Source organism: Plectropomus leopardus, chromosome 14 (assembly GCF_026936395.1).
Source record: "Plectropomus leopardus strain MGB_pleo_1.0 chromosome 14, ASM2693639v1, whole genome shotgun sequence".
In the NCBI taxonomy this organism is placed as follows: domain Eukaryota; kingdom Metazoa; phylum Chordata; class Actinopteri; order Perciformes; family Serranidae; genus Plectropomus; species Plectropomus leopardus.
Genome location: NC_142189.1, coordinates 28,131,426 through 28,158,306, shown reverse-complemented (window position 1 = coordinate 28,158,306; position 26,881 = coordinate 28,131,426). Strand labels below are relative to the sequence as shown.

General features: G+C 39.7%; 2 protein-coding genes across 10 annotated transcripts in view; one reads left to right on the top strand and one right to left on the bottom strand.

Moving 5' to 3' along the window:
• The window catches only part of ralgapa1 (Ral GTPase activating protein catalytic subunit alpha 1), an 88,406-nt gene extending 70,797 nt beyond the window's left edge, over positions 1-17,609 (top strand). For 4 of the 9 annotated variants that reach the window (XM_088087231.1, XM_088087230.1, XM_088087232.1 and 1 more), the window contains 3 exons: positions 6,338-6,462; positions 10,844-10,955; positions 13,299-17,609. In XM_088087231.1, coding sequence (XP_087943357.1) covers positions 6,338-6,462; positions 10,844-10,955; positions 13,299-13,386 — 325 coding nt within the window. In that variant the 3' untranslated portion in view covers positions 13,387-17,609. Of the gene's footprint in view, positions 1-6,337; positions 6,463-8,566; positions 8,779-8,805; positions 8,838-10,843; positions 10,956-13,298 lie in introns of those variants that run through there. The other 5 variants (XM_042500306.2, XM_042500310.2, XM_042500312.2 and 2 more) reach the window with 3 other exon arrangements.
• A 1,159-nt stretch (positions 17,610-18,768) lies between these two features.
• insm2 (insulinoma-associated 2) lies at positions 18,769-21,955 on the bottom strand. Its single transcript, XM_042501435.2, has one exon. The coding sequence runs from the start codon at positions 21,164-21,166 to the stop codon at positions 19,187-19,189; it is 1,980 nt and encodes a 659-aa protein (XP_042357369.1). The 5' UTR covers positions 21,167-21,955; the 3' UTR covers positions 18,769-19,186.
• Positions 21,956-26,881: the final 4,926 nt, after the last annotated feature.

Here is a 26,881-nt window from a genome sequence, read left to right as displayed (position 1 = left end):
TGTTAGCTAGCTAGCTGAAAGGAGGCAAGGCACCTGGGAGCACACAAATGTGCATTTTTCACAATCAATCAGTCCCAGGTCCTTTATACAGAAATCAGTCCACACTCCACAGGCTGTTAAAGGCAACACGGAAAGTCAGGGAAGGTCTCAGTTTATAAGTTGTGTCACCCATTGTCAATAAAAAGTGATTAATACATGCAAAAAAAATTACATGCAGTACCTGACAGTGTTTGCTCATGTAGCAGTAGCTATTTCTCACATCAGTTGTAAAGTTAATGAAGTATGACTGGCGTTGGTGATATTGAAAGTAATTTTTGATATCATCTGCTCCACTGCTTCACTAAGCAGTTGCTCTCTCACCAGCATTGTAGCTACTGTCAGTGAAGCCGTTTTCAGACTTAAAGTACAACGTCCACACATGTCAGTGGCCATTACTTGTGTTTGTGATGATAGTTTCTCTTCTGGGATTCCACTAATCTATGTTTACAGTCAGAGAACCTGTTGTATAGACATTATTAGATGTGTCTTTAAGGCAGGGAGAGTCGAGATATTGTCTGAACAATGGGAGTTGAGGCACCATGTGAGATTTTCCAAAGAGCTCACTATACAAAACTATTCCAGTTAATTTAATTTTCCTCCAACATTCATTTCATTAGAATGTGTTTTTCATTGTTGTTTTTTTCACTTAAGTCTTAGCCATACCATCCATAAAACCACTGTACCAAAACCATTTTCAAAGCTTAACTCTTGACTTTTTGCAACAGCATATTCAAATGTTGTTTGTCTAGCAGCCTGTGCAGGTTGGAGAAGTACTGTTTTTTATACCCAATTCAGAACGGCGGAGTTGCTCAGTTTTAACCCTCATTGTCAATATGAATGGGTAAAAGTGTGTCATCCGGCCTTGTGAACAGGAAAAAGTCCACAAAAGTACTATTTGAAATTACATTTAAAAATATCTGATTTGAATAGATGACCAAAGTGCTTTTAGCAGAGTTTAAACTAGATGACTATCCTTTGAGAGAGCCAGGAAATTAACTCTTTTTTTTTCTTTTATTAAGATTTCTTTTTCCCCAGATGATTCAGTCACCGTCATGTCATGTACCATTTATTCAAATGTTTCTTTCTTTTATAATCAGAATTCATTTGGTTGATCTAGATGTATATAAAGGCTCTTGCTGAGCTGTAAATACATGTCATGGCAGTCCAAAGAGAGTTAGATTTTCCTTTATGCATGACTGACACAGGGAAAGATTTAAATTTTAACTTTCATTTTAAAATAAATTTCCAAACTTCTAAATTAAACAGCAGTTGTTGTCAGTATTTGAATTAGAATTAGAAAGAACTACAAATAAACCAATTTTGATTTAAGGTTGTCATAAAAGTCAACAGGGTTGAATGCGCTCCATAGCACCTATACGTCTGCTCACAGTATATTGTGTTTTTTGAGTACAGATACAATCCTCCGTACAAACACTGGCACTCACACACACACACACACACATCCCAGCGGTGGGCCCAACTCCTAATGTGCTAACAAGCTCCCTTTCTCCTCCCTTCGCCTCCTCTCCTCCTCCAGTCTCCCTCAGTCTCAAGTGATCGCAGGAGTTGAACACCGCCACAATGAACTGCGCCGCGGGAGAGAGAGGGAGAGAAAAGGGCTGAAATGGCGAGAGAGAGTGAGAGAGTAAGAGCTGGAGATGGCACGAACACCTCACTCTCTCCTCTCTTTTCAGCCACGCACAAGAAAATGAGTTTCTGACTCGATACAAAAGAGCCTTTTTATCCGCCCCCTCTCTCCTCTATCTTTCTCCTGTCCGCCTTTCTTTGCTCTGCTTTCTCCCTTTTCTTCCTCACCAGCCTTTTTCCCCCTCTTCCTCCCCTTATAATTTTCCCTCTTTTTTTCTCTTTCTCCCTCTGAAAGAGAGATATTTTTCTGCTAATGACTTAATAAGAGGAGCCATCTGAAATTCAATTACAGTAGATTTTGTAGCGACGACTGCCATTTGGATGGAGGGATGGATGAAGGCAGAGATGTGTGAATGCGATGCAGATCTATTTTCTTTGACCTCTCATGGGTCTCTACGTTGTGATAGTAATAATAATTTCTTGCATGGTATTATGAGCTGAAAATGTATTATCTCGTAAACTTGTTATTATCAGACTCTGCACACCTATGGTCCCCCCACACAGGTGTTGTCACATATTTTAGCAGATGCTCAATGCTGTGGTTGTGTCAAAATTCCCATCATACTCTCTGTAGTGCACTTTATTTACCCATCTACCATTTTAAATCAGTGTTCAGATTCTGAGTATTAAATTTATGCTTTATATAGTGCCTTTTTTTCCTTGTTGGACGCAAGGTTGAAGATTGGAAGGAGTAACTTTTACCTGCTTTTGCCCAGGTGGCAGCATTGACTCTACTTTCACAGCAGACTGGTCATATTAGGAAAAGCACTGGTGTTATGGTGTTTTAGTCAGCCAGTATGCACAACCAGAAGCCTGAAACTGAAGCAGCTAAATGGAATTTAGCCGTAATTAATCTTATTTACAACTGTGCTTTTCTTCATTTGATGTGTCAATATGTCCTCTGCAACTAAGGAATATTGTTATTGGTTGATAGAATTTGTCATGAAACTCTACTTACTGTAACTTCAATAAATTACTGTCCTTATTAAGGTCAGGTAAGCAGAATTCTTGAAAAGGAAAAAAAATCGGGAGTTCCCTCTTCCTGCTCTCCGTTCTCTGTCCTAAGCCCCTCCCACCAGACCACCATGGACATATGCATGCATTTCATACAGTAACTCAGTGTTTCCCATACATGAATTTATGTAATCATAATTCTTGTGAAGTTGTGTGCAGTGCATTGGCTCAGCCCCTCTTTGCCCCACACTATTTCTCTATTTATCACACCACAGAAGAGTCAAGAATTAGCTAGCCACCTCGTGGTCCCTCCACCTCACAGCTCGCAAGACTGACCTTTGGTCGGCAGCTGCAGTGGCCTGAATTCAGCCAGCGCAGATCCTTTCAGCACCAGGTGCCCCTGCGGGCTTGTGGCCAACAGCAGCAACAGAAAGTTTGCTAATCAAGCTGGGAATCTGCATTGTCCGGCTCTCTGGAGCTAAAGTTTGCACTGGCTGGATTTGTGTCTCCTGAGGTGCTGCCTGCTCTCCTGGCAAGGTAGTTTTGTGTTAGCAGGGATGAGGCGGAAGACACGCTTTGTCGCTAATATGAGCTACATCAAGATAAACTTTTGGCTTCAGTTAGCAGAAGGCTAAGCTCTTAGCAACATTTTCTCTCAATTTCCTCAACTCTTTGCCAATATTGATGTGTTTTATTATGTTTATAATCAGATGCTCTTTGAGACTCTTTTGATATGTCAGTCTTTATTTTTTTGGGTTGCTTTGCAATTAAGGTAGATGTTGCCAATGCTGGAAAGTAACTTTCTGGTGGATTCTCCGCAACTGAATCTGACTTTCACTGGAGGGATTTGCATGCACATCAACAGAAGCTTATAGACAGAGTGCCCTCTTTCTAAAATGACCACCTCCCATAATGGGCTAGATTTCAAAAATTGGAAAGGGAGCCAAGAGAGAAGTCTAATTTCTCTTAGACCCATTTAATTGCACTATGCTTTAAGTTTATTATGGGAATTTGGCCCAGTGAAGCCATGAATTGCCTACTTCAGCTTCAAACAGAGTAATTGAAACCACCTGTGTGGGGGCACAGGGCCTTCAATCATCCTAAATATGAGGGAGATGTTACTGCTTATGTAAAAGCTTTGCATCGATAGAGCATCCATCTCTCCTGAGGTTGCCTCTTCCCAGCGGAGAGCTGGTGTTTGTGACACAGTGACATCAGGCAGAAACCCACGCTGAGAGGAAGAAAGACGGACAGAGAAATAAAGGAGGGAGGGTGAAAGAGTGAAGAAAAGTGAAGTGATGTTCCTGTAATTTATCTCAGCAGTGGTGCCATGCCCATGTATTTATCTCTTTCTCTTGTCCTTGTTCTTTCTTTGAGTTTTCCCTGCTTCTGTAGACTTCTGTAGACTCTTTCCCGCAGGTGTCCTTTTTCAACTTTGCAGAAATTACGAAACACTGGCCTTTTATAGAGCAGTGCATTTCTAAAAACTTGCAGATACTGTTTACAGATACTTTGCGTAGGTGTTGCTTCATACAGAAACACAATATCTAAACACGATATAAAGATGATAGTATTGTTTGCAGGAATAGGTCTTAGTCCTAATTGCATTACATCCACACATCTCTCCCCCTGTCTCTCTCTTCTCACACACATTCACTCACCAAAGGCACCTGAGGTGAAAGTGTGATGCAGGGAAGAGGGAAGCAGGAAATGGCAAACGGCGAGATCACAGAGAGACTCAATGTGTGAGACACTGGCTTGATGCTCTGTGTGTGACTGCTGCTCTTCTCTCAGCTCTCTCCGGGAGACACACACACACTCGCATCATGTTGTTACCTAAATATCCTCCTTCCCCTGTCTCACCCGCGGTCCTCTCCTTTCACCTCCTCTGTGACTTGCTGCAGGATTCTCACCCTCCTTACCTCTTCACCCTCGCCATTTCCTCCCTGTTTTTTTACACGTTCTCTTCCTCCCTCAGCAGCTCGCTTTCTTTGCAACTCTCGCCTCCATTCCCTCTCCAGCTTTATTCCTTTGCCTTTTTCAGTATGATTTAAGTAAGGGATTGGAAAGAATTTCTAAAACAAGAACTGCTATTTTTAGATTTTAAAGTCCTCGAAGTTCCTGTGAAATCAAGTGCGGTTGATTTCACAGAGCCGCGTCATCTGTCCAAAGTTTATTTAAGTTTTCTTCCTCTCTGCTTTGCCAGCTTTTCCTCCCATCCCCTCCTTCTCTAGCCTCCTCCTTCCTCTTTAACTCTGCCAGCGCAGTCTGTCCCTCCACTTTAAAGGAGCCATATTGTTGTTATTATCATTTTCTCTAACTGGATCAGTTACCATTAGACCTGAATCTTTCTTCTTCTGAGGCCCATAGACCTGCTCTCTAACCCAATAGAAAACCCATGGGAGCTATTACAGATGGCCGACCCATTCACAATGCAGCCACACACACACACACACACACAGAGAGAGAGAGAGAGAATGAGGTACAAACACACAGATTTCATTCTGAAGATTCATTGGGCTAATCCCATCACACACTCAAACAGGGACACATGCACTTACATACACACATTGTGCCTGTTCACAACCACTCTTATCAAATACAGACACACACACTCATTGAAAATCATCGGTTATTGGAGCTCACTGAGCAAATGGTAATACTATTGGGAGATGATGGGAGTGATATGTGTGTGTGTGTGTGTGTGTGTCCAAGAGACTGTAACGGCTGCATATGGCTGTCATTATGGTTGGATGTATGAGTGGGACTAAGGAAGAGAGGGTAAATGTCATTCTATCAATGAGGTTATCGCTAATAGATGGACAGTTGAAGTCCTGGTTTCCATTTACTGTGCTCTCAGCTGAATCCCTGCGCCTCCCTCTTTGAATTCATCGCTGAAGGCTGCAATAGTAGGTGATAAAAGGGCTTTGGTTTCCTTTTTTTTTCTTTTCGGCCACAGCTTTCTCAGTAAATTCACATTATGTTTTTATCTGAAATACACTGCTTATTCAATATATTTCATTATGTTTTATATTATACTTGTCTTTTCTGTTATTCCGTTTCTTATTTGTGTTATTTTACAGTGCCTATTTCAACTTTTTTATTTTATTCTCATTTCTGTTACGATTCGTTTTCTGCTCTATTCTAGTGGTTTTATTCCATTATCCTCCAGATATGTTTTTATTTAGAAACTAAGTAACCCTACGACACTTACTAGTGATAGTCCAGTAATTCCTTATTGTGCATACATTTGGTAGATGAACAGGAGACAGAAGAAGCATCTTTAAGTAATTAATAAGTAAATACATGTATAGATATATCCTTTTTTGCTGAAATATTTAGTTAAAGGTTTTTCAGTTTATTTGAAATGTGTAGATCAAGGGAAACATTAAAACAGTCCAGAATGCATACAAGTTTATACTTAAATCTTACTTAAAAGTAAACTTTTGTGATTTAGTCTCCCATTAGGTTTTGGACTTTGAGATACAGATTTAAAAAAAAAAAAATAAAAAAAAAAGAATGGCTTAAATCTGTGCAGTGATGTTCTGACCTTTATTTTCTGAGATAATGCTGATGACATCAGATGTCAGAATTGACAAAGCTCCAAATATGTTCCAGTTTAAGCTTTTTGCTCCTTTCTTGTTCTGTTTATATTTGTGTTTTTCTTTTTGCGTTTGACCTTGACCTTTGACCTCAGCTATGAGGAGCGAGCCCGCTACCTAGAAACCATCGTACAGCACCACCAGGAGCCAACCACATTTGAGGATTACGCAGCACGAGTCTACAGTCCTGCTCCCTGCACGCACCTGCCCTCTGACACTGGTAAGACACAACATTTTGCCCTGTGAACCTTCCAGTATCCACAAATATTGTGCCACAACAGCACCTGTCAATCAAAGCCTTGGTGATAAGCTTTCAAGAGAACCAGCCACTAATTCACATAGGGTAAATGGCAGTCAAAGTTTGGAGTAGCAGTCAGGAGCACTGACACTAAGCAGTGTACTACTGTGGATGGGGGTAGCAGAAAAATGTATTTTAGCCACCTGAGAAAACTCCCACAGAAAACAATCAATATCACTTTAAATACATGCCATACTTTATTTTAAGATTGTTATTTATTTATTTATTTTGGCTTTTTATGCCATTATTGGATAGGACAGTTTTTGCTCTCTCCAAAGCCAGACTCTGTTAAGGAAAACTATAATTTAATATTACTTAAAACAGGAGCTGCTGATCTTCTGTTGCCTCAATCAGTTGGTTATTTTTTGTTATTGCTTTATTTTGGTGTTTGAAGGGGTTAGTTTGAATTTACCAAAGTCACACAATAACACAGACTAACTGATCTAGGCAGCTGTAGACCAGCAGCTCCCGTGTTCAGCGAATTAAAATGACTTTTTTGTCACTGTAGTCTAGTGGCTTCAATTAGAGCATAGATGTGGAAGTGAAGCTGTTAACAACTTCCCCTGTCAGATATGGCTGTCTGCGGCAATGTAAAACAGTGAATATATTCTAAATATAGTGTACTCTTTCACTGTTGCTGACTTTTTTTTAGGTGGCTAAGAAACATTTTGCTGCTGCCCCCATCCACAGCTGTACTTTGCTTAGCTTCTGTGTCAGAACTCATGCCTGCTTCGCCAAACTGCATGCTGACCAACATCTAATGTATGTAATACACTAACTATGGATAAGTACAATTCCTTTAATTCTTTAAAGATTTACTCTGAAGAAATGCAAAGATTTAATCCTAAAAACAAATGCAAGTACTATGAACTGATTCTAGACTGTAAACGACAAACTGTCTTTTTGACACACACACACACACACACACACACACACACACACACACACACACACACACACACACACACACACACACACACACACACACACACACACACACACACACACACACACTGGCAGCTCACGGTCTGATTCACAGTCTTGTATCTGCTGAGTTCTGTTTTCTGTCCAAAGCTGTGCTCAGCTTTTTTCTGTCTCCAGAGCATCTCTGAGGAATTAACTGACATCTGATCAGCCGTAGAGATGCCAGGCATGCACATGGGAGTTTTATTCTACTATATATGTTTCCTGTTAAGTTTATTAGACAGATACTGATCATTTTTGTCCGTAATGTGTCTGGTTAAGTGTAATTTAAAATAGTGTGTCTCGCACGTAATCAAATTATTTATAATAATTTGATTTTGCAGCTAAGCCACACATTTTCTTTAGACGGAGGAAACATATAAAGGAACACAACTGTGTGACATATCTGTATATTAATGTGACAGTTTGTAGGAATACAGTGACCTATGTTTAACTTTGTTTCTTTTCTGGTCAAGCAGATGTGTGTGACTGTGAATGTTTGTCTGAATATGTGTATAATTGATCACTGTTGTTTTTCTCGTCCAACTGCTCTTCATCTCACCAGCTGTTGTGTCAAAATATTAATAATTGTACAATAATCAATCTGGTTTGAGGCTGAATAACATTAAGCACAACCTGAAGTGCTATTATATCCCCTAAAATGTTCATTTGGAATATTACATGGTACTGAAATCCCCTGTCAGAATTAGTATAGTGCGCTTTATCAGGTTGTCAGTGTGTTGTTCAGCCCCAAATCACATTTCAGAACACAGGATCAAAAAGTCAGATAATAAGATATTAGGGCTAGATTTTCCTGATATTCACTTATTTCAGTACTTGCACATATAAATTGTCCTAATATATTAGTCCTACTATGTGTGTCATGTCCAAAATTTGGAATTTATATTGTATTTTTGACTTATTATGGACAGCATAATAATCCTGTGTTTTGAAGTAAACCTTACTCAAATTACTGCAACACCACCCCCCTCCATCTCTCTCTATGTCTCTCTCTCTCTCTACCTCTCTATCTCCCCCTCCCTCCCCTTATATTAACTTACAGGTTCCCCTCCCTTAACAACACAATGATCATTCTTCTCTCTTTCTGTTTGTTTATTTTGATTTCACCTGTTTTGTTAATTTTCATATTTATTTATGTATATTTTCAAATTATTTTCCTGTTCTATTTTGTTTTATTTGCCTTCCCATTTTTTATTTTCATTTATTTCATTTTATTTTGTTTATTTTTTTTTTTTTTCTTTTTTTTTTATTTGCCTCCCCTCCTCCTCCCCCCCTCTTTAGATCGTAATGTCTCACTTGCCTATAGCTAAAAGGTAAGCCTGGTCACATGATTGACTCGCCCTGTTCTGATTGGCTCTTCCTACTGACTTTCGCCTAACCCCCGCTCTCCTCCGATTTCTCCGTTTTCTCAATTTTTTCACTGTCTGTTTTCTCCTTTGTGTTTTCCGCAGTGTAAGCAGGTCTGCATGTGTTTATAGTTGTATACTATTTAAAAGGAAGTGTCATTTTCAGCTCATCTGTGGGTGTACTTTGGTATGACTCATGATGATTTGATAGTTAAGAGGCATGAGATTATGATTTATTCTTTTCTTTTTTTGATCTGAGTAATTAATTCCATTTCATTATGGAACTTTTCGTCTTGAAGCACGGTGTGTGATGTTAGCCCCATTTCTAAACACTGACATATTATCAAATTATAAGATTATTGGGGTGAACAGTAGATAGTAGCATATTTGCACGTCTAATAGAGCAAAATTGGGAGTCATTTTTGTGTCCATCTGATGAATGCAGTCCAATAATCACTCTCCTGTTAGCTCTGTTTTGGTCTCCACCGACTCCTGGGAGAAGTATCCGGCTCAATAGCCGCTTAAGGCCAGATTCACACTGGACGGGGAAGCAGTGCGTGACGGCAACCTCAGCAAACTGCAGCATGTTTCACACTCATGGTACTCACACTGGCAGAGTTGTGGCTGTGACGCTTCTGCAGGGCTGCCCGCTGCTATAAGTACTGTATTTATACATTTATAAGCCCAAATTCCACTTATTTATGAAATCCTGCAAGCTCCTGCATTGTCAACAACATGGCCCTGCAAATATTTCAAAATAAAATGCCTTGTGTCAACAACTGATGGGATTCTGTGGACAGAAATGTTGTCAGAGGACTTTTATTTTGAAACAAGAGCAGGAAAGTTTGAGTAAAGCAGATATGTTTCTAATTCCTCATCTCTTTGGCAGAGAGAGATTTTTAAACTGCTGTAACTTGTTAACACAGGCGCGTAAAAAAAAACAAAAAAAAACAGATTTGGCAGCACTCACACTGCGTCTGCGTCTCGTGTGAATCCAGCGTGATGCTTCTCTATGATTCCCAGATATTCACTATCTGGGCCTACCTATCTGGGGTAGTAAATCTTTCACTAAAAACAGGAGAACAGAAATGCCTCCAGTTTATTTTTTAAAAAGTGTGTGACTTTTATTCCTTTTAACACTGTATCTGCATCATACGAAACTACACTCAGTGGCACGATGAAAGTGATAAATCCTTTTCTAACAAAGTGAAACTTCTGCTCTTCTGTCTGTTGACTCACTCAGTAATTTTCCTTTTTGCTCTGTTAACCTGCGACGTCACACTGACCTGGTGAAACTTTACCTCTAACCTTTTGTATGCTCCTCTCTTCCTGGTTTTGATATGACGTAGTACTGTAGCACTGCTCACACACACACAGTGCGCACACACACATTGAATGTGTTGCTTTAAACTAACATTAAAGTTTTGTTTACTCTTCAGTAGAGTTGGCTGTGTTGTTACATTTGAAATGATTACATTAGTGGTAAGGATAAGCAAAATTCAGCCACAGATTATTCATAAGTTATGTTTTCCGTATCATCATACATGTTGACATATTGTTTCCAGTGTTTGTGTGTTGTCAGTCTGTTTGTGTGTTGTGTCTTTCCATTCTGTCTGTTGAATGTTTTTCTCTTTACGTGTGTGGCAACTTCTCTTTCTTTGTTTTTATTCATTTTTCTGTTTTCTGTTCTCTGACCATCCCTCCTTCACTCTCCTAAACTGCTCCTTTGCCTTCTGCGTATTTTATACCTTCTTTTTTTCTCCTTATCCATCTCTCTTTCCTGTCCATTTCATTTTTTTCCCTTTCCTTTTATTTGATCTCTTCTCTCCTGGTGTTTAAATTGGTCCTGTATCCTCCTTGCTTCCATCTTCTTACCTATTTTATTGCTGGCCCTTCTCTCTTTTCTTTTTGTTTCCTTTCCTCAACTTTCCTCCCTGTCCTCTCCTTTCCTTTACTCCTCTCCTCCTCTCTAGAGGAGCATAGTGTTATGTATATGATGGTCCCTAAACCATTAGACAGCTTTAACCTGCTCAGGGTGAAGGGGAAGGGTCTGAAGCAGAAGGTCCTTCATGCTAGCTGTGAATGGTATGCTTCATAGATAGAAACCTTGTGTATTTTAGTGTCATCTGTAGACCAAGTGGTCACCTTTTTTTAATTATTTTATTTTTTTTAGTCTAGTTTACTCATCTAGTTTTCCAACAGCTCATTTGGAAATTACTTGTAGCCAGAAGTGAGTCACGCTTGACTAACTTGTAGCTCATATAAACTGTAAAGTCAGATATGTGTCGCCTTTCTAAAAGATATGTGATGCAAAAGTCAGTGATTTTCACAATATGTAGTGGCAGCTTAAATCAGGACTGAGCTTCGCATCTACTCCCGACTAGCTCCGGATGTCAATATGACATCAGAAAAATACAGATGTTGGGTTTTATTCCTTATAAATTACAACTAAATTACGCTATTCTACACCAAGATGATGTTAGTATGAGATGTTTGGAAGACTTTACAACAGAACTTAAAACCAACAAGATAGGGCTTGGCAATAATATATTAATGTCTTAGATTTTTGATATCATAATACTGCAAGCATTGTCTTTTCCTGTTTTTAAAAAAAAGTTTAATTAATTACAGTAAAGTGGTGTTATTTTCTGAACTTATAACACTGTTCTAGCTGTTGTATTACTTGTCTTTAGTCACTTAGTAATAATAGCCACATTACTGATGATTATTTATTTAAGAAATCTCGTGTATATAAGTATTTTGCAAAGCAACAACAGTCAACTCCAGAATAATGCAGCAATATCGATATTAAGATACCTTGTCAAAAATGTCACGATATTTGATTTTTCTTCATCTTGCCTAGCCCTACATTAAAATATCATCGTCATCTATTGTCAATTTATTACCTCAAATTAACGTTGAAATTGGACATTATGCTGAAGTTATGTTTTGTCACCCGATGTCACAACTTAATTCAACTAGATATCAACATCTAACAACACTGGGGGCCGGCTTTACTGGAAGCTGAGCACAAACGAATGACAGCCAATTATAGCTCCAGAGACAAATGAGCTGATACTGAAGTGTTGATAGGGAGTGTCAGCACTTTGCCATAACTACATTAAAACACTTGTCAATCATATCGTGCCTCTGCATCATATATGTGTATATATACAGTATTGTGCCACAATCTTAGGCCACCATAGATTTTTTCTTTGAGAAAGTTATAATGAGGACATAATATATACATTTATTGCTTCAAATCAAAATCAAATCAAATGTTATTTATAGAGCGCTTTTCATACATTTAATGTAGCACAAAGTGCTATACAACTTAAAAACATTAAAAAAAACAACAACAAAAAAACATATGAACCAACCCCCCTCTCCTGGTCCACCCATCCCCCAGAACACAAAGAGAAAGATAAGATGGATTGGATAAGAAACATGGCTAAGCACAGACAACTAATTGCTTAGTCTGTTTATAAAGATACAAAGAATACAGAGAACATGTACAATGTTTTAAAACAGCAAAAAAGTCCAAACAAAACAGCTTCTTCTGACTCAAGTCAATATTTAGTGTGAAACATGAAATCATACAACCATAATAAAAGGTAGCTCAAATAATCAATATTGAGCTTTGGACATGTCTTTAATGCTACCTGGTGTAAATACACCAGAAGATTATTATTGTAAATCTCATATTGTCTGACTAACAGAGTTCAAGACATGCTAAGTGGAAAAGGAGGTCACAGTAAATATTTGCAACTTAAGGCTGATGAGGTTGTTTTATTCTGAAATATTTGCATTTTTAATACTGTATACTGGTGGAAATTTAGTAGAGAGACTATTGAGAAATAAATATCTATGTCACTATAACCTTGCTAAAATAAAATTCAGAGTGGTCTAAGACGTTTGCACAGTGCTGTATATGTGTGTATATACATTTATATATATATATATCTCAAAATGTAGGCGTTAAAGATCTGATGTCAAAACAAGTTTATCAATGTTAATTCCACATTTAGTCTCAGAGGTCCTCACAGGGAAGAAACACATTAAAACAGAAAATCTGTTTTTCTAGGATGCAAGTCAGTGTAGGAGTGTTAAGGATTTAAACAAACCCAGTATATACACATAGAGCTTGTATATTGCCTGTTTTTCTAGTCTGTCTGTCTGAGTCTGCCTGTGTCCATCGCTCTGTCTGTCCTGTCTGTGTGTCTGTAGGAGTTTGCAGTCTGGCTCAGTAGAACATCGTGGAGCGTGATGTAATTTTCTTGTTGTCCCTTCTTCCTTTTCATTCTCTTATTTGCCTCCTCTCTCCTCTCCTTTATCCCTTCATCCTCCATCAATCCATCCTGATCCTCTTCACTTGCCCCCTCACCCCCATCCGGTCCCCGCCTCCTCCTCCACCCCCCTCCTCCTCAGGCTCCTGCCTAGAGATTCTTCGGGGAGAAAGTCCGGCTCTTGGGGAGGCCGGGAGCGACTCGGCGTCCCCCATGTCCCCTCGGACTAGCAAGAGCCGCATGTCCATGAAGCTGCGGCGCTCCTCTGGATCGGCCAATAAGACTTAAGATCTCTAAATTACACAGACCATGTCACAATGATCAAACAAAAGTTTTTCTCCAGAGTAAATTTGGTCAACAATTGCACTTAAAAGTACAGTAAATTAAACATGACACAGAAAATAAATATACTGTTGTGGAGAAATTCACTTAGATACTTATTTCCAGCAGGACGCGTGGTGGGTGGTGTTCTCAGGAATGAGCGTAACCATCAGGGCTGTCAGTAGAACTTCAGCAGAATGCTTTGTCACAAAGTTGTATTCTCAAAAACACCCGTAATAGTATTTTGTGGACTATATTACACTGTAAGTTTGTTTTGAATTGCTCACAGCTGCTGCATTTATCCTTGGCTTTGCTCTAAAAGAACCCCCTCAGAACCCAGCGCTGCAGCATGCTGATCTTTGCCACGGTAGAAGTGCAGCCTTAGCAGCGCAGTATTAGTTCATTTAATCTGTGCCATGTTAGAAAACTCCAGTGTAACCGGGACTGTAAAAAGCTTAAGTGTGCCACATTATACACTGTCCTTTTTCAGAGAGCGCGTTCAATGATATCAAACTGCAGAACAAAGAGGAATAATAGCAGAGGTTGGACAATGGATGCTTTGGGAAATCTGTATATTTGTACTATAGTCGGTCCGTGTGTGTACAGACAGAATCATGAGTTTTGATATAAAAAGGATGAATTCAGAGTGATTGCATCTGTAGTGCTGCATGGAGAAGCAAGATAAGGTCTATTTTTGCTCTGAGTACTGAATTAGGCTGATAAAAAGATAAAAGCAGAGGTCAGTTTCAGTCCTCATAAAATGTAAATAGTAATTGTTTGCTAACAATAAAACAAAAACTTTAGTCGTGGGTATGCTCTCAAGCCAAAAATGTTCCGTTTAAATCCAGAAGAAAATCCATGCTTGAACTTGTGGGACTGAAAGCGGACCGTTTGAGTAAAGCGGTGTGAGAGTCAGTGTTAAAGTAAGGATGGAAAGTACAGGAGAGAGAAGCGCTTTCTAGAAAATGAATAGAGAAACTGATCAAAGAGGAAGCACTTGTTACATAAAGTTTCGTTTTTTGTGCTCATGCTGTAAAATGTGGACAAGCACTGATGTTCATTTCATTTATTTTCTTTGTTTTTCTTTTTGTTTTATTTTTTAAATTGACTGTAAATTGTGTTTTGACCCGAACAAGAATGTTGCTGTATTTTTAAGTTCAATGTCACTCCGTCATCTGATGCAATGGAACCACAGCTTTTCTTTATCGACTCTATATTCTGTATATCTATATATGTATGAGTATAAATATATATATATATAGTAGATATATGAATATCTATAAGGATATGTACAGTGTGAGGAGGCTTGTTGTGTATATACTGTAATGTGAGAATAGCTGCCAAAGCCAAACTGTGGTTTAAATTAAGACCACATATCCGCTTAAAATGGGTTGACACTACAAGATTTTATGCTTTTCATAACCAGTTTGCACTTCATTCTCTAGGAATCTAAAGGTAATTTCATTTTAGTGCTTTTCTGTACTGTTGATACCTGTAACCTTGTTAACACAGCCAGATTGAGGAAGTTTCAGGCTGTCAGTTTTTTCCTCGTTTTTCATCTTTGACATATTGCTAAATGAGTCTTTTGTGGCAGGTTTAGTTATGGACTATAATTTTCAACATGGTAGCGGTGGCAGAAGGAGGAAAAACAAAGTGTATAAAAGAGAGATGCTGTAGAAGCAAGGCCAAAGAGGGACAGAAAGGAGAAATGTCAACTTTTCACTTAGATATGATGGTTTGTGCTGCTTCTTTTTTTTTTTTTTTGTCTTCTTTTACTCTGCTCTTAAATTTAGACTCATCCTCAGTTCCAGTTCTGGATGGAGGGGATCCGCATGTAATTACAATCCAGAAAATTCAACACTACCATTTGTGTATTCAACCTCTTCATTTTAGCACTTTGTCAGCTCAGCTCACTGTAAAAAAAGGTTTTAACTTTAAACAGTTAGGCTGCCTCAAAATTTAATGTCCACTGAATTTAAGAAGACAAGGTGATTTTTTTGTGATTCAACTTGCCTTCAATTTAGTCAACTTAAAAATTTAAGGTAGCCCACGCATCATTTTTTTTAAAGTTAAACAAATTGTTGGGGTTTTTTGTTGTTTTTTACAGCGCTCAGATAAAACTGACAAGGTTTCAGATTGGATCACATCGTTTATGTACTTCAGGTTTTTCTTCACAAACGGTCACAGCTGTGTTTCTCCGGGGCTTATCAGGATTAAACGTTCTTCCATTTAGTTTACACGCTGGCTTGTTTGCCACGCGTCTCCATTAACTCCCTTTTCCCTGTCCTTAGGAAAGGAAACATAAATACATAAAGGTCTTTATTTAAGAAATACAGGTCTGAGCTGAAAGGTTTTGCATCATGCTCCACTGCTTGAAGAAAGTGTATTCATGACTGCGTTTTCTGTTACTGTTTGATTTCAGCCATAGATTCTCTGTAGAGAGAAAAGGGATTGTTATTATCATTATGAAATCTTTTTTTTTTTTTTTTACCCCTCTGTGGGGTTGAAATTGTTAATCAGTGTAAAGTGAGGTCAAATCCATGTTGTGTTACTTTGTATGTGAATATTTGAATTCAGCTGAGTTGTCCCTCTAATTTAATTATTGCTGTTACAGTTATTATTGCTGAGTTTGAAGCACCATTGGATGGTGGCGACTTGTGGTTTTGTAGCCCCGCTGCACTCTGGGAATGATCTGTACATGCTGTATGTAGACCTCCTGTGAGTCACCGACTGCGTCTCGATTCACTCGCTTACATCCTGTAAACACTTTGACAACCTGATCCTGCAATGTAAAATCTGACAAGTTGATCTTACTTAAAATAATATAGGAAACCAATTACCTTGAAAAGGGGAAGTAAATATGACTATATATATATATAATTTTTAAGTTTACTTAAGATTTAGCTGTATTTGCTCAATTTTGTGAAGTTGTTGCAACTTAAAAATGACAAGCTTAATTAAATCAGTCTTTCTAAGTTTAAGCAACTTCAGTAAACCAAGTTTACAGTGCTATCTGTCTGTATTTTGCTGTTTGCAAACAAGTCAATCATATCACTCAAACATGTTAACAACCCAAAACTCGCTGATCTCCAAACTTCATCAGTGGCAGAATCCTCTTAATCATGATCAAGTTAAGTCAAACTAACTTAGTTTACTGAAGTTGCAAACACTTGAAAAGAACAAGGTAGTTTCTTTGTCATTTCTAAGTTGCATTAAATATTTGTTGACATGTTAAAGAATATACAAATATGAATGATTTTTTTTAACTAGCAGGATACAGATATATAACAGTAAACTTGGTTTACTGTGCTGCTAAAATGCAAAGATTGATTTGCTTAAACTTAATATTTTCAAATTGCAACAACTTAACTATTTAAGTGCATATAACTAAAATTTAAGTTAACATAACAATTAGATATAAAGTAAACAGAAATTAAGACCAATAGTTATGTTGAGTTACATTTTTAAGGCAGTTTGTGTCGTAAATTTATTTTTAAAGTCAAATCAGCTTTTCAGATTTTACAGTGTGGCCCACTACCTTACACTCCTTTTTCCATGTTTGGGTTAAAATACCAGTGGCGCCTTGTGATTACCGGAATTGTGTGCTGCCTATATAGTCCCATGGGAAAAATGGGAAATTACACATAAGTTTTACAGAATGTAAATGCTCCGAAGGGTTTCAGTGTTGCAATGAACTCACTCAACTGGACTGAATTCAAATGTTGGACTTTAGTTTAAAAACCTTGCTTGGCAGCAACCAAAATGTATAGAAACCCTAAATTAACAGCAGAAACAGCCCTTCGTTTATAAAATTTGAAACTTCAGTGCCTGTGTTGACGGATGCTCTGAGCGTGAGGGCTGTGATGGATACGGGTTCAGCTGTTGTCCAGACGACAAAGCTGATGTAACTACTGACTGTACATACTGCATGACCCCAGTTCAGTACTAACTGCATGTGTTGATCATATAACAGCTGTATCACAACAACACACACATACACACTCACACACATACTCCTCCAACTATGTTACTGTCAGACCTGTAGTATGTAAACATGTAATGTCTCTTTTGGACACGGAGAGCGTGGATGTGCGATGATGGAATTTGACAATAAATGATTCGTACCACTTGATTGCCAACCCATGCATATGTTATGTTTGTCAGGGACAAACTGGGACTCTTCATTGACCGTACTGTATTAACATTTATTGACAGTAATTTAGAATAAATTTCACATTCAACTTCAAACATATCAAAATAGTACTGTATAGGCTTCATAGAACCACAATTACATTTTTAGCATCATGAAGGCATTTAGCAAATATTCCAACAATAATATATAATCAATAAAGACAAAGACATTTTCTTTTACGAGCAACGCTAAATGTTCCATTTCTGTATGAAAATATTTTATAGCTGAGAACTTTAGTGGCACATTTATTTACTATAAAAGGCATATTATGGTCTGCTTGATGATTTTCCTTTTGTTTTATCTTTTTTATTATTATTATTATTCACTGTACATGAAATAGTCTTTGAGATACAGTTAGGGCATTGATTCTGTCTCCAGTTCTTGGGGTGAGAGAGGTCACTTTCTAAATGTAATTACAGGTCACTACATATTACGCCAGTAGGTAATGTAACACACTAGACTCTCTCTGAGCTGCAGTATAATCTGATTACTTTGCCGCAGAAATATGTTGACCTTGACTTTAAATGTCTGCCATATGTGGAGAAAGTTGTGAAAACCATTGATCAGTGTAAAATTGCCTTCTCATACTGTAATTAGTCATAATCAAAATGCCCTTTCTGTCAAACTCTAGTTCGTCCGTCTCTTGAATGTTCACTATTAACAGCTGAGTTACTTTGATTAAATGTCAAATCATTTATAGAGTGCTGAAGCTGGAAAAAAAAGATCACAGCTGTGCCAGTATAGATGGGGCAAAGAAAATATTCTCTATATGAGAATAACATTATACAGAAACAATGTGTGACTTATGATTGTATCACTGACTGTATCCTCTGCAACAACAACTTGAATACTGATAAGATATAAAATCATGTGTTTTGCCCTAATGTTTTTGACAGAAGAAATAGCCCTTTTAAGGGTCACTTTAAATTGTCGCTTTCTGTCATTTTAAAAATCTCAGAGGTTTATAACACTTTTTTTCTATAAAAGCAGTATAGTTCCACCTGTTATGGTACTGTTAAGATTCTGTTTGTTATTAAGACTGAATAACCTGTGAAGGATTGCAGAAATCCACTTGTGTTGTCAGGACACTGGACAGCGGTTGAGGTTTATTCATGTCCCAGTAGGTTGTTTATTAAGTTTCAGCACCATGGACAGTTCCAGTTTAACTGACTCATATTTATTGTCTAATTTCAAAGAGAAAGCAGGGTTTTGTTTAGTGTAAGTTTATCTTTGTGCAACAACAAAGAAGTCGAGATCCTTACTGACCTTTAAAAAAGGGCACAGTGACTCAACCGCAATCCATCCTGTGACACATAATGATAACCTTTTTGCTTTTTGACCACAGCTGAATAAAACATGCCCAGTTAATAATAGAACCTTAGTTTCATAAATTGTGTACTCAATGTTAATTAAAACAACAAATAGACTGATAATAGGTTCCCCGTAAATAATAACAATGATCACTTTTCCAAATTTTCTGTTGGCTTGTTTGACTCTGTCCGTGTCTCGCGCGCGTTTTACGGTCGCACGGTCATCTGCAGTAGCATCACCTGCCGGTTCTCGTTGGGATGAGATTTGCTAATGTGTCTAGCGAGCCCCGGGGAGCTGAAGAATGTGGACGGACAGTGCTTGCACGTGTAGATTTGCTGCTGCTGTCCGCACTCCCCTTTGCCGCTCTCGTCTCCTTGCGCGTGGAACACGTCCGGTCTGAGTCCTCCTCCCAGAGTTCCCGCCAGTAACTCGTCCCTCATCGCGTGCCACAGACGGTGTTTATCTCTGATTTCAACTGAGGGGAAGCGCGCGCCGCACAGGTGACACAGAAACACCTGGCTCTGTCCTCCACTGCTCTCGCGCGCCTGGCCATATGATGCTGGGGGCGGAGATGCGTGCGGTGTCATCTCGTGCGCGGCCAGGTGTTTTCTCAGATACGCTTGTCGGCGGAATTTCTTCCCGCAGTATCTGCACTCATACACTTCGTCCTCCGGTAAGGACTGGACGAACGGTAGAGAAGGGTGCGGGAGTGACGGTCGCTGCTGCTGCGGCAGGTCCGCGCGCTCGTCTGGGTTTAATAGAAGGAGGCTCGAGGGAGGACTGTCCGCTGCTCTCACCTGCTGCAGGTCTAAACAGCTCTCCACCGGGTTCCGGTAATGAAGCGGGGAGTCATAGTGAGGAGGCGCGAGGCTGTCACTGTCGGGGCCGTCCCGCGAGCGGTCGTGGAGCAGCAGCAGGGACTGCTCGCGCCTGATGCGGGAGCTGTCCAGCGCTCCGTGGTGCTGATTAGTGTTAATGCGCAGTAGCTCGTTCTCTTTGCCCTCCATCTCCACCGGCTGCCTCTCGTGCTGAATGAGCCCTCGCGCCTCTTTTAACGGCTGGCTCTTGTTTGTCTGAGTCTCTCCTGCTTGGTTATTTACCGGACGCGGTTTGTGCCAGCGGCGATGGGATGCCAAGTTAGCGGGACAGCTGAAGACTTTGTCGCACTCGGGACACCGGTACTCCACGCGCACTATGCGGGAGCACTTGTGCTGCGCGAGGGAGAACGGGTCGGGGTACTCCTCTTTACACAGTTGACAGATGAACTCTCCCAGCGGCTGATTTCCGCTCATAACGGACGATTTCTCGCGCTGCCTCCTCAGCTCGGGGCTCTCCTTCTTGATCCGCAGACCCAAAACCGGCGAAGTCGTGACCTCATCCTCGAAGTTAAGCTTCCGGTTGATTTTGGGCTTCTTTGTCGGGTTTCCCACGTGCTGCTTGTTGTGTCTGTTGCTGTTCAAGCGTTGATCCTGCTCGAGGAAGGAGCGTTTCCTCGCCGCGTGTTCCTGGTTCATCAGTGTCAGCGGCGGGAACAGGTGCGCGTGACCCATATTCGGGTCATATTTATTATTGTAGGACGGCGCGTGGTGGCTGCTGCCCGCGAGGAGCCTCTCGATAGACGCGGACACCGATGTCGGCGTGGAGCTCACCAGGAACGGAAGCTCCGGTAACTCCGACACAGGAGATGATGTCAGGCACTGACCGGGGAAAAGCGGCTGCTTCTCTCCGTCCTCGTGGTGTTCCAGCAGTCTCGTGCCGACTGGTTTAACGGGGCTGCAGGAGTCTGTTAGTGTCAGGTCGCGTGGCGGTATAGGGGGAGGTGGGAGGAAGCAGGAGAAATCACTATCAGGAGTCAAAACGTCCACCTCGCTCACCTGCTCCTCGGTCTCCGGTAATTGCGCGCGCCGGTCAGCCTCTGCCTCCAACGCTGATTCCACGTGCGGGCTCCACGGCTCTCTGACACCAGCGGAGTCTTCACGGGACACCGGAGGTAGTCCGTCCGACCGTTCAAAAGAGAAAACGTTCAACACATTGTTCTCCTTCGCCGCCTCCGGTTTTGTCTCTTCAAAGTTGTCACAGTTGTTCCTGTCGCTGTCATACGTTACCGGTTTGTTGTTACTGTTATTTCGAGAGCGGTATGACGCCGAACATCGCCGGTTTCTCTTCACCAAGAATCCTCGAGGCATGGTGATGATGACGATGATGCTCGGCGCGTGGCACCACCAGGCGGAAAGAACAACAACTCTTGACTCGAGCCCACTTTCAAGTAGAGCTTTGAAGTGGCGAAGAGAGAGAGAGAGCGAGGGAGAGAGAGAGAGGGAGAGAGGCGCGCGCGCAGGTGTGATGAGAGCACGAGAGAGAGACAGAGGCACAATAGTAGATTATCTGTGACGCGGTCTCATACACTCGCGCGCCCACACACACATTACACACTTTAATTCGTTTTTGTCCAGGCAAATGATGTATCTGTCAACAATTACTGTCATCTAAGTTTTTAAATCTTTGTTCCCATGTCCGTTAAAGGTCCCAACACACTGTAAAATTGATCTTACTTAAAATATAACTCGAAAAAGGGAAGTAACTATAACAATTAGTCGTCATTTATATTTACTTTATACTGAAGTGTTAAATGTAATCGACCTTCTGCCGTTTTTACTTAATTTTGTGAAGTTTCTTATGCACTGCAGCAGTTGTTTGTCCCACTCTGTCTGCTGCATGTTTTTTTTTTTGCTTGTGCACTCTATAACTGTTCAGATGAACCCTGGAAATTCACGCAGAAGCCCCCAGCAGCTGCTGGAGAAGAGCCTTCTACACCTCTTTCTGCAGCATGTAAGCTCATCCAGTTATTTGTGGTCTCTGATTAACTGCAATGTTACCATTATTACTATTACTGTTATTGTTATTGTTAAACCTTGTTACTAAATGCAGGTCTTAGTCAAATTAAATAAAGTTTATTTGCACAGTGCCAGCTTTATATGAACCGCACAACAGACTGAGTGCAGTGGTGTAACTGTATGTGTATGTTTGAATCCAGCTGCAGGTGCTGCCACACCCACCACCAGCATCGCCAAATCCAGCACACCACCTACCTCCGATGACACACAACCTGAAGCAGGTGAGTTCTGTTAAACTGTGGGTATTGTCTAAAATCATTATCATGGTCATCATCATGGACTTGCTGATCTCACCCAGGGCACCAAAATGGCTGGAGCTGGCCCCAACTGCAATTTGAACTTGACAAGTGAAAGAATCGTGTTTTCTCTGTTAGCAACTTCAGTAAACCAGGTTAGTCTAACTTGAGACTTATCTGTGAGTTCTGTTTTGTTATAAAGTTTAAGAAAATGCTAATATGATTGACTAGTTTGCAACCAGCAGAATACAGATATATAGCACAGCAAACTTGGTTTACTGAAGTTGCTAAATTTTAGAAAGATTGATTAAATTTGTCATCTTCAAGAGGTAATAACTTCACAATGTTGAGCAAATTGTGCTAAATTTAAAGTACACTTAGATATCAAGTAAACACACTTCAAGGGGAATAGTTATATTTACTTACATTTTTCAAGGCAATCAGTTTCTTAGATTTTTCTAAATAAAATCAGGAATATTGGTTGTGTTAATTATTTTGCGGTTCAGCACGGTATTAATGTACCATGTGTGCATTTTCCATGATGATGCAAATAGGCATGTGCAGTTGATGGACATGTATTTGTTGGTCCTCCCCAAAATGTTTATTCCATGGCTATGGCCTTTGGGTCTCTGATTCGTCCTCTGTCATATTGTGGTTTAACCGGTTCTTCCTGACATAAAATGCTCACTTTTTGAGAGCTGCAGTTTTTTTCTTTCATATTTTCCATAAAGAAACAACTTGTTTTTCACACCCCAGTTTCACATCAAACAATTTAAGTATTATTGTGATTAGTGTTTATTCTATTCAGTAGAATTTAGCTTTGTTTTGTAGCATTTAGTTTTAGAGTCATTTTTATAAGCCTGCAGTGGGTGAAATAACATATCACTGCTGTTCCCACACTGACTCTATACCACTTTGTCTTATTTCTATGAGCTGATGTGCCTTCATCTGTCACCGGTGAACGAGCAAATGTATATAGACAATGTTGAAGAAGAAAACCTGATCAGATGTGTGTTGGAGTCAGTGTAATAATTAGAAAAGCACCCACGGTGACGTAGATACAGATCGTATCTTTTTAAGAGTACTAATGACCGTTTCTATCCTGCTGAAGAGTCTGATTATCTGTGTCTTTGTTGTCAGCGGTGGGAATACCTCGGGCATAGCTTTCCCTCCGCTGTGTGTGTTTACATGTGCGCGTCCGTGGCGTTATCTCCCTAACAGAACAGAATGACAGTGGTGTGTGTGTGTGTGCGTGCGTGTGCGCGTGTGCGTGTGCGTGTGTGTGTGTGTGTGGGTGTGTGTGTGTGTGTGTGTGTGTGTGTGTGTGTGTGTGTAGGGGCTATTCACACGCGTCCCCCCACTAGAAGCTGCTCTGGCTGATAAGAGATCGGACGGAGATTCATCTATCTATCCATCCGTACCCCCACCCCTGGGCTTGGCCGGCCCCTCCGCCCGGGCCAGGCGGTCCATAGCCCGGCCAGTGGGCTCAGGCCAGCCGGCGTCGCTCCCTGGAAATCAATCAAGGCGGATGAGCGTGAGAACAAGCTCGAGGGTCGGGCTTCTGGCTTGACGAGGGCCGCCTGGGGACTAGAAATGAGAATAGAAACGAGAGGGGTGCTGGCCAGTCCAGCACTAAAAACTAATTAAGCACCATGCTTTCTGGAGCTTCAGTTTGGTTGTTTTCACTATAATTGTCAGCTAATGTTTCCCATAGAGAGGAAACCTTGACCCAGACTCAGGCTTTATTGACCTGAACAGTGAACAAAAATGGCCGAGGCCTCATTTTTGTAGCCTCATTCGGTTTCATTCCAAACAATTCATCCTACATTTTATTGTCTGAAGCTCCTTTCTGGCAGAAAAAAAGATAAAATGTTAGAAATTACTAAAAAAAAAAAAAAAGAAAGAAAACCAGGGGCGTTTCTTGTATTTGAGGACACTGGGGGCTTTACCCAGACCTCAGGGGGTTCAGGAGGATCCCTATCCAAGATTTATTTGTTTGTTTTTGATAAACAAGCTCTTTTAATGCTCTCTGGTACCTTATTTACTCATGTATTTATTTCTCAAATTAGTTATGTATTGTGATGTGAACAATATTAGTAGTAGTTAGTAATTAGTATGAAGTACATGATACTTCATAAATGCTATTAAAAATCTGCTGAGTTGGAAAAATAGTCAAATGTATGTATTTATTAACAGTGGTTGGATGTAAGTACATTTATTCAAGTCCCATGAACAGAGCGACCGATTATTAGATCTAGGGCTTTTTTAAATTATTATGAAGCCATTTAAAAAAAAGATTTATATAGAGTAGGGAGGATAACAATTAATCGACTATCAATTAGTCATTAAGTATTATTGGACCGTGAAATTTAATCGATCAATTGATAGGCTATGCTGTCAAAGAATGTGCAATATGCTGTTATGGGTTTTGATTGAGGAGAAAAAGAACATTTGATATTGATTGAAAAAAGCAAATGCTTAGCAAAAAAAAAAAAAAGATTAATCAATGAATCGATGGTTAATTTTGCAAATAATCACTTAAGGAGAATGCTTGGGATTTGCAACCCTTATATAGACAATGTACTTAGATCTAGGGCTATTTGTAAAACAATCAGGGCTGAAGCCTTAGACGCTCTGGCCTACTGACACCACTGGTCAAAACAAAAAGAAACTAATTCAAAATTATGATTTTTCTTTCTTATCATTTTTACTTGCTCTCATTTTGAACTAAAAGTCAAAATTGTCATTTATTTCACACTACATTACTTTACCTGGCAGGGGTTAAAATCACGAGAGGATCCATTATACAATATTTTAATGATACAAAAAGTCAGGATATAAGATATTGCAATATATTGTGATTTATTACCTTTTGTCAGCTGCAAAGCATGTCCCCAAAGTAAAACCTTGTCAACTTCTGTGTTATCTAATACAGCAAAGTTTTAAGTCTGTTCATTTTTTCAGCAAAAAATGTATCCAGAGGATTGAAAATGCACCTGATTACTATTATTATTACTTGAGTAATAGTTGACTTTGTAATTACTATATTAATAATTTATCCAACAACAACAAAAAAAAAATCTATATTTTATTTCTGAGCATTGATAGAATTCACTGATGATATGCGTCTTATAATGATGTTCATAGAACATTTTGAATCGTACTACTGTGTATTGATGACTAACACAAAAGAGGAGACACTGCTATGAGTTTAAAATATTAAAAGTGCATATTCTAGCAATAACATGACAGACCGGTGTAGGGAAGGACGCCAGAGAGCAGACAGCTCTCAGTAGTTTAAAAAACAGGGTAAATGTTCTCAGTCAATGTCCTGTAAAAATATGGATCCACAGGAGGCTGTTGGCAGGAGGACGTGTGTGTGTGTGTGTGTGTGTGTGTGTGTGTGTGTGTGTGTGTGTGTGTGTGTGTGTGTGTGTGTGTGTGTGTGTGTGTGTGTGTGTGTGTGTGTGTAGTTTGCAGTTTGCATCGCATCAGAGGGCAGTGAGGTGGATAATCCTCCAGACTGCTGAAAATGACTCTATTGATCTGTGCTTCTCAGTCACAAGCCTTTCAGTACTGCAGTGTGATACAGCTGAGCTGCCTGTCTGTGTTTACATGCAGTTTACATCTTAACCAGGACTGATGGCAATTGTGTTTTTACATTGCGTCTGTGTGTGTGCACAGCCTGATAGAAAAAATGGAATCCAGTTAACCAGTCAAATTGATAAAATGGTTGTTTAGTTTTAGGACTTGAGTTTATGATGAATGTAACATTAGAAAGAGGTTTAATTTTGTGTCAAATGTCAAATTGCCATCAGCTTGTTGATCAGCTCTGAAGTAATGTGACAATAAACACAGAAATCATCCAAGTCAATTTATTAGTCTTGTGTTCTAGACTCAGACTTTATCATCATAGTCAGAAGATACATCTTTGGTGTGTTTTGTGGCACGTTGGGGAGTAAGTAGCTAGACATAACTAGTAACAGTAATTCAATAAGAAAATAAATGTAACTGTAATCAGATACAGTAACTAAGAAAAGTTATTAAGGGGTTACATATGAAATTGTATCTTCATTCTGTTGCTTTGCATCTTTTAGCAGTGCAGAAATGTCTTCTTTTGGCATATCTTTGGAAAATGCAAGTCAGCAAAACATTTGAAATAGGTTTGAGAAACATCCATGCACTTTAAAGTCTTTCCAGCTTTGTTGCCCTGTTTAAAACATTTGTTAGAAAGAAGTACTCAAAACTCAAGTATAATAAGTAGCATTACTTTGATGGAGTAATTTAAATAGTCACATAATTTTTTTTTATTTATTTATTTTTAGATTTTCTATAAATCTAAAATCTAAAATATATCTATAACTTCTTACTTTTTAAAAGTAACCTTCCCAACACTGGTTGTGTGACTGCTAAGGTCAATTATATCTCAATAAAGTGGACATTTGTCGCCATCTAGTGGTACAGAGTCTTAGGACCCCAAAATGATTGTTTGAAGCTTCTTTGTTGGCTCGTCAGACCAGGCAGTGCATCCAGAAAACCATGCCACAACAGAATGATTCTGTTTAGCAGACGCGGGATACGCGCTTGGGTATGCGTGGGATATGTCCCCTGCACTCCCCGCATCTGTGTCCTCTGTCCTCCGCACTTTTTCCAACCGTTCAATTCATTTGTAACATGTCGTACCTCGTTTTTCCGAGCGGTCTACAAACGCACCATGAATAGGCAGCCGCATACACGCGCTGTGTTGTGATCACATGACGCAGTTGAGACC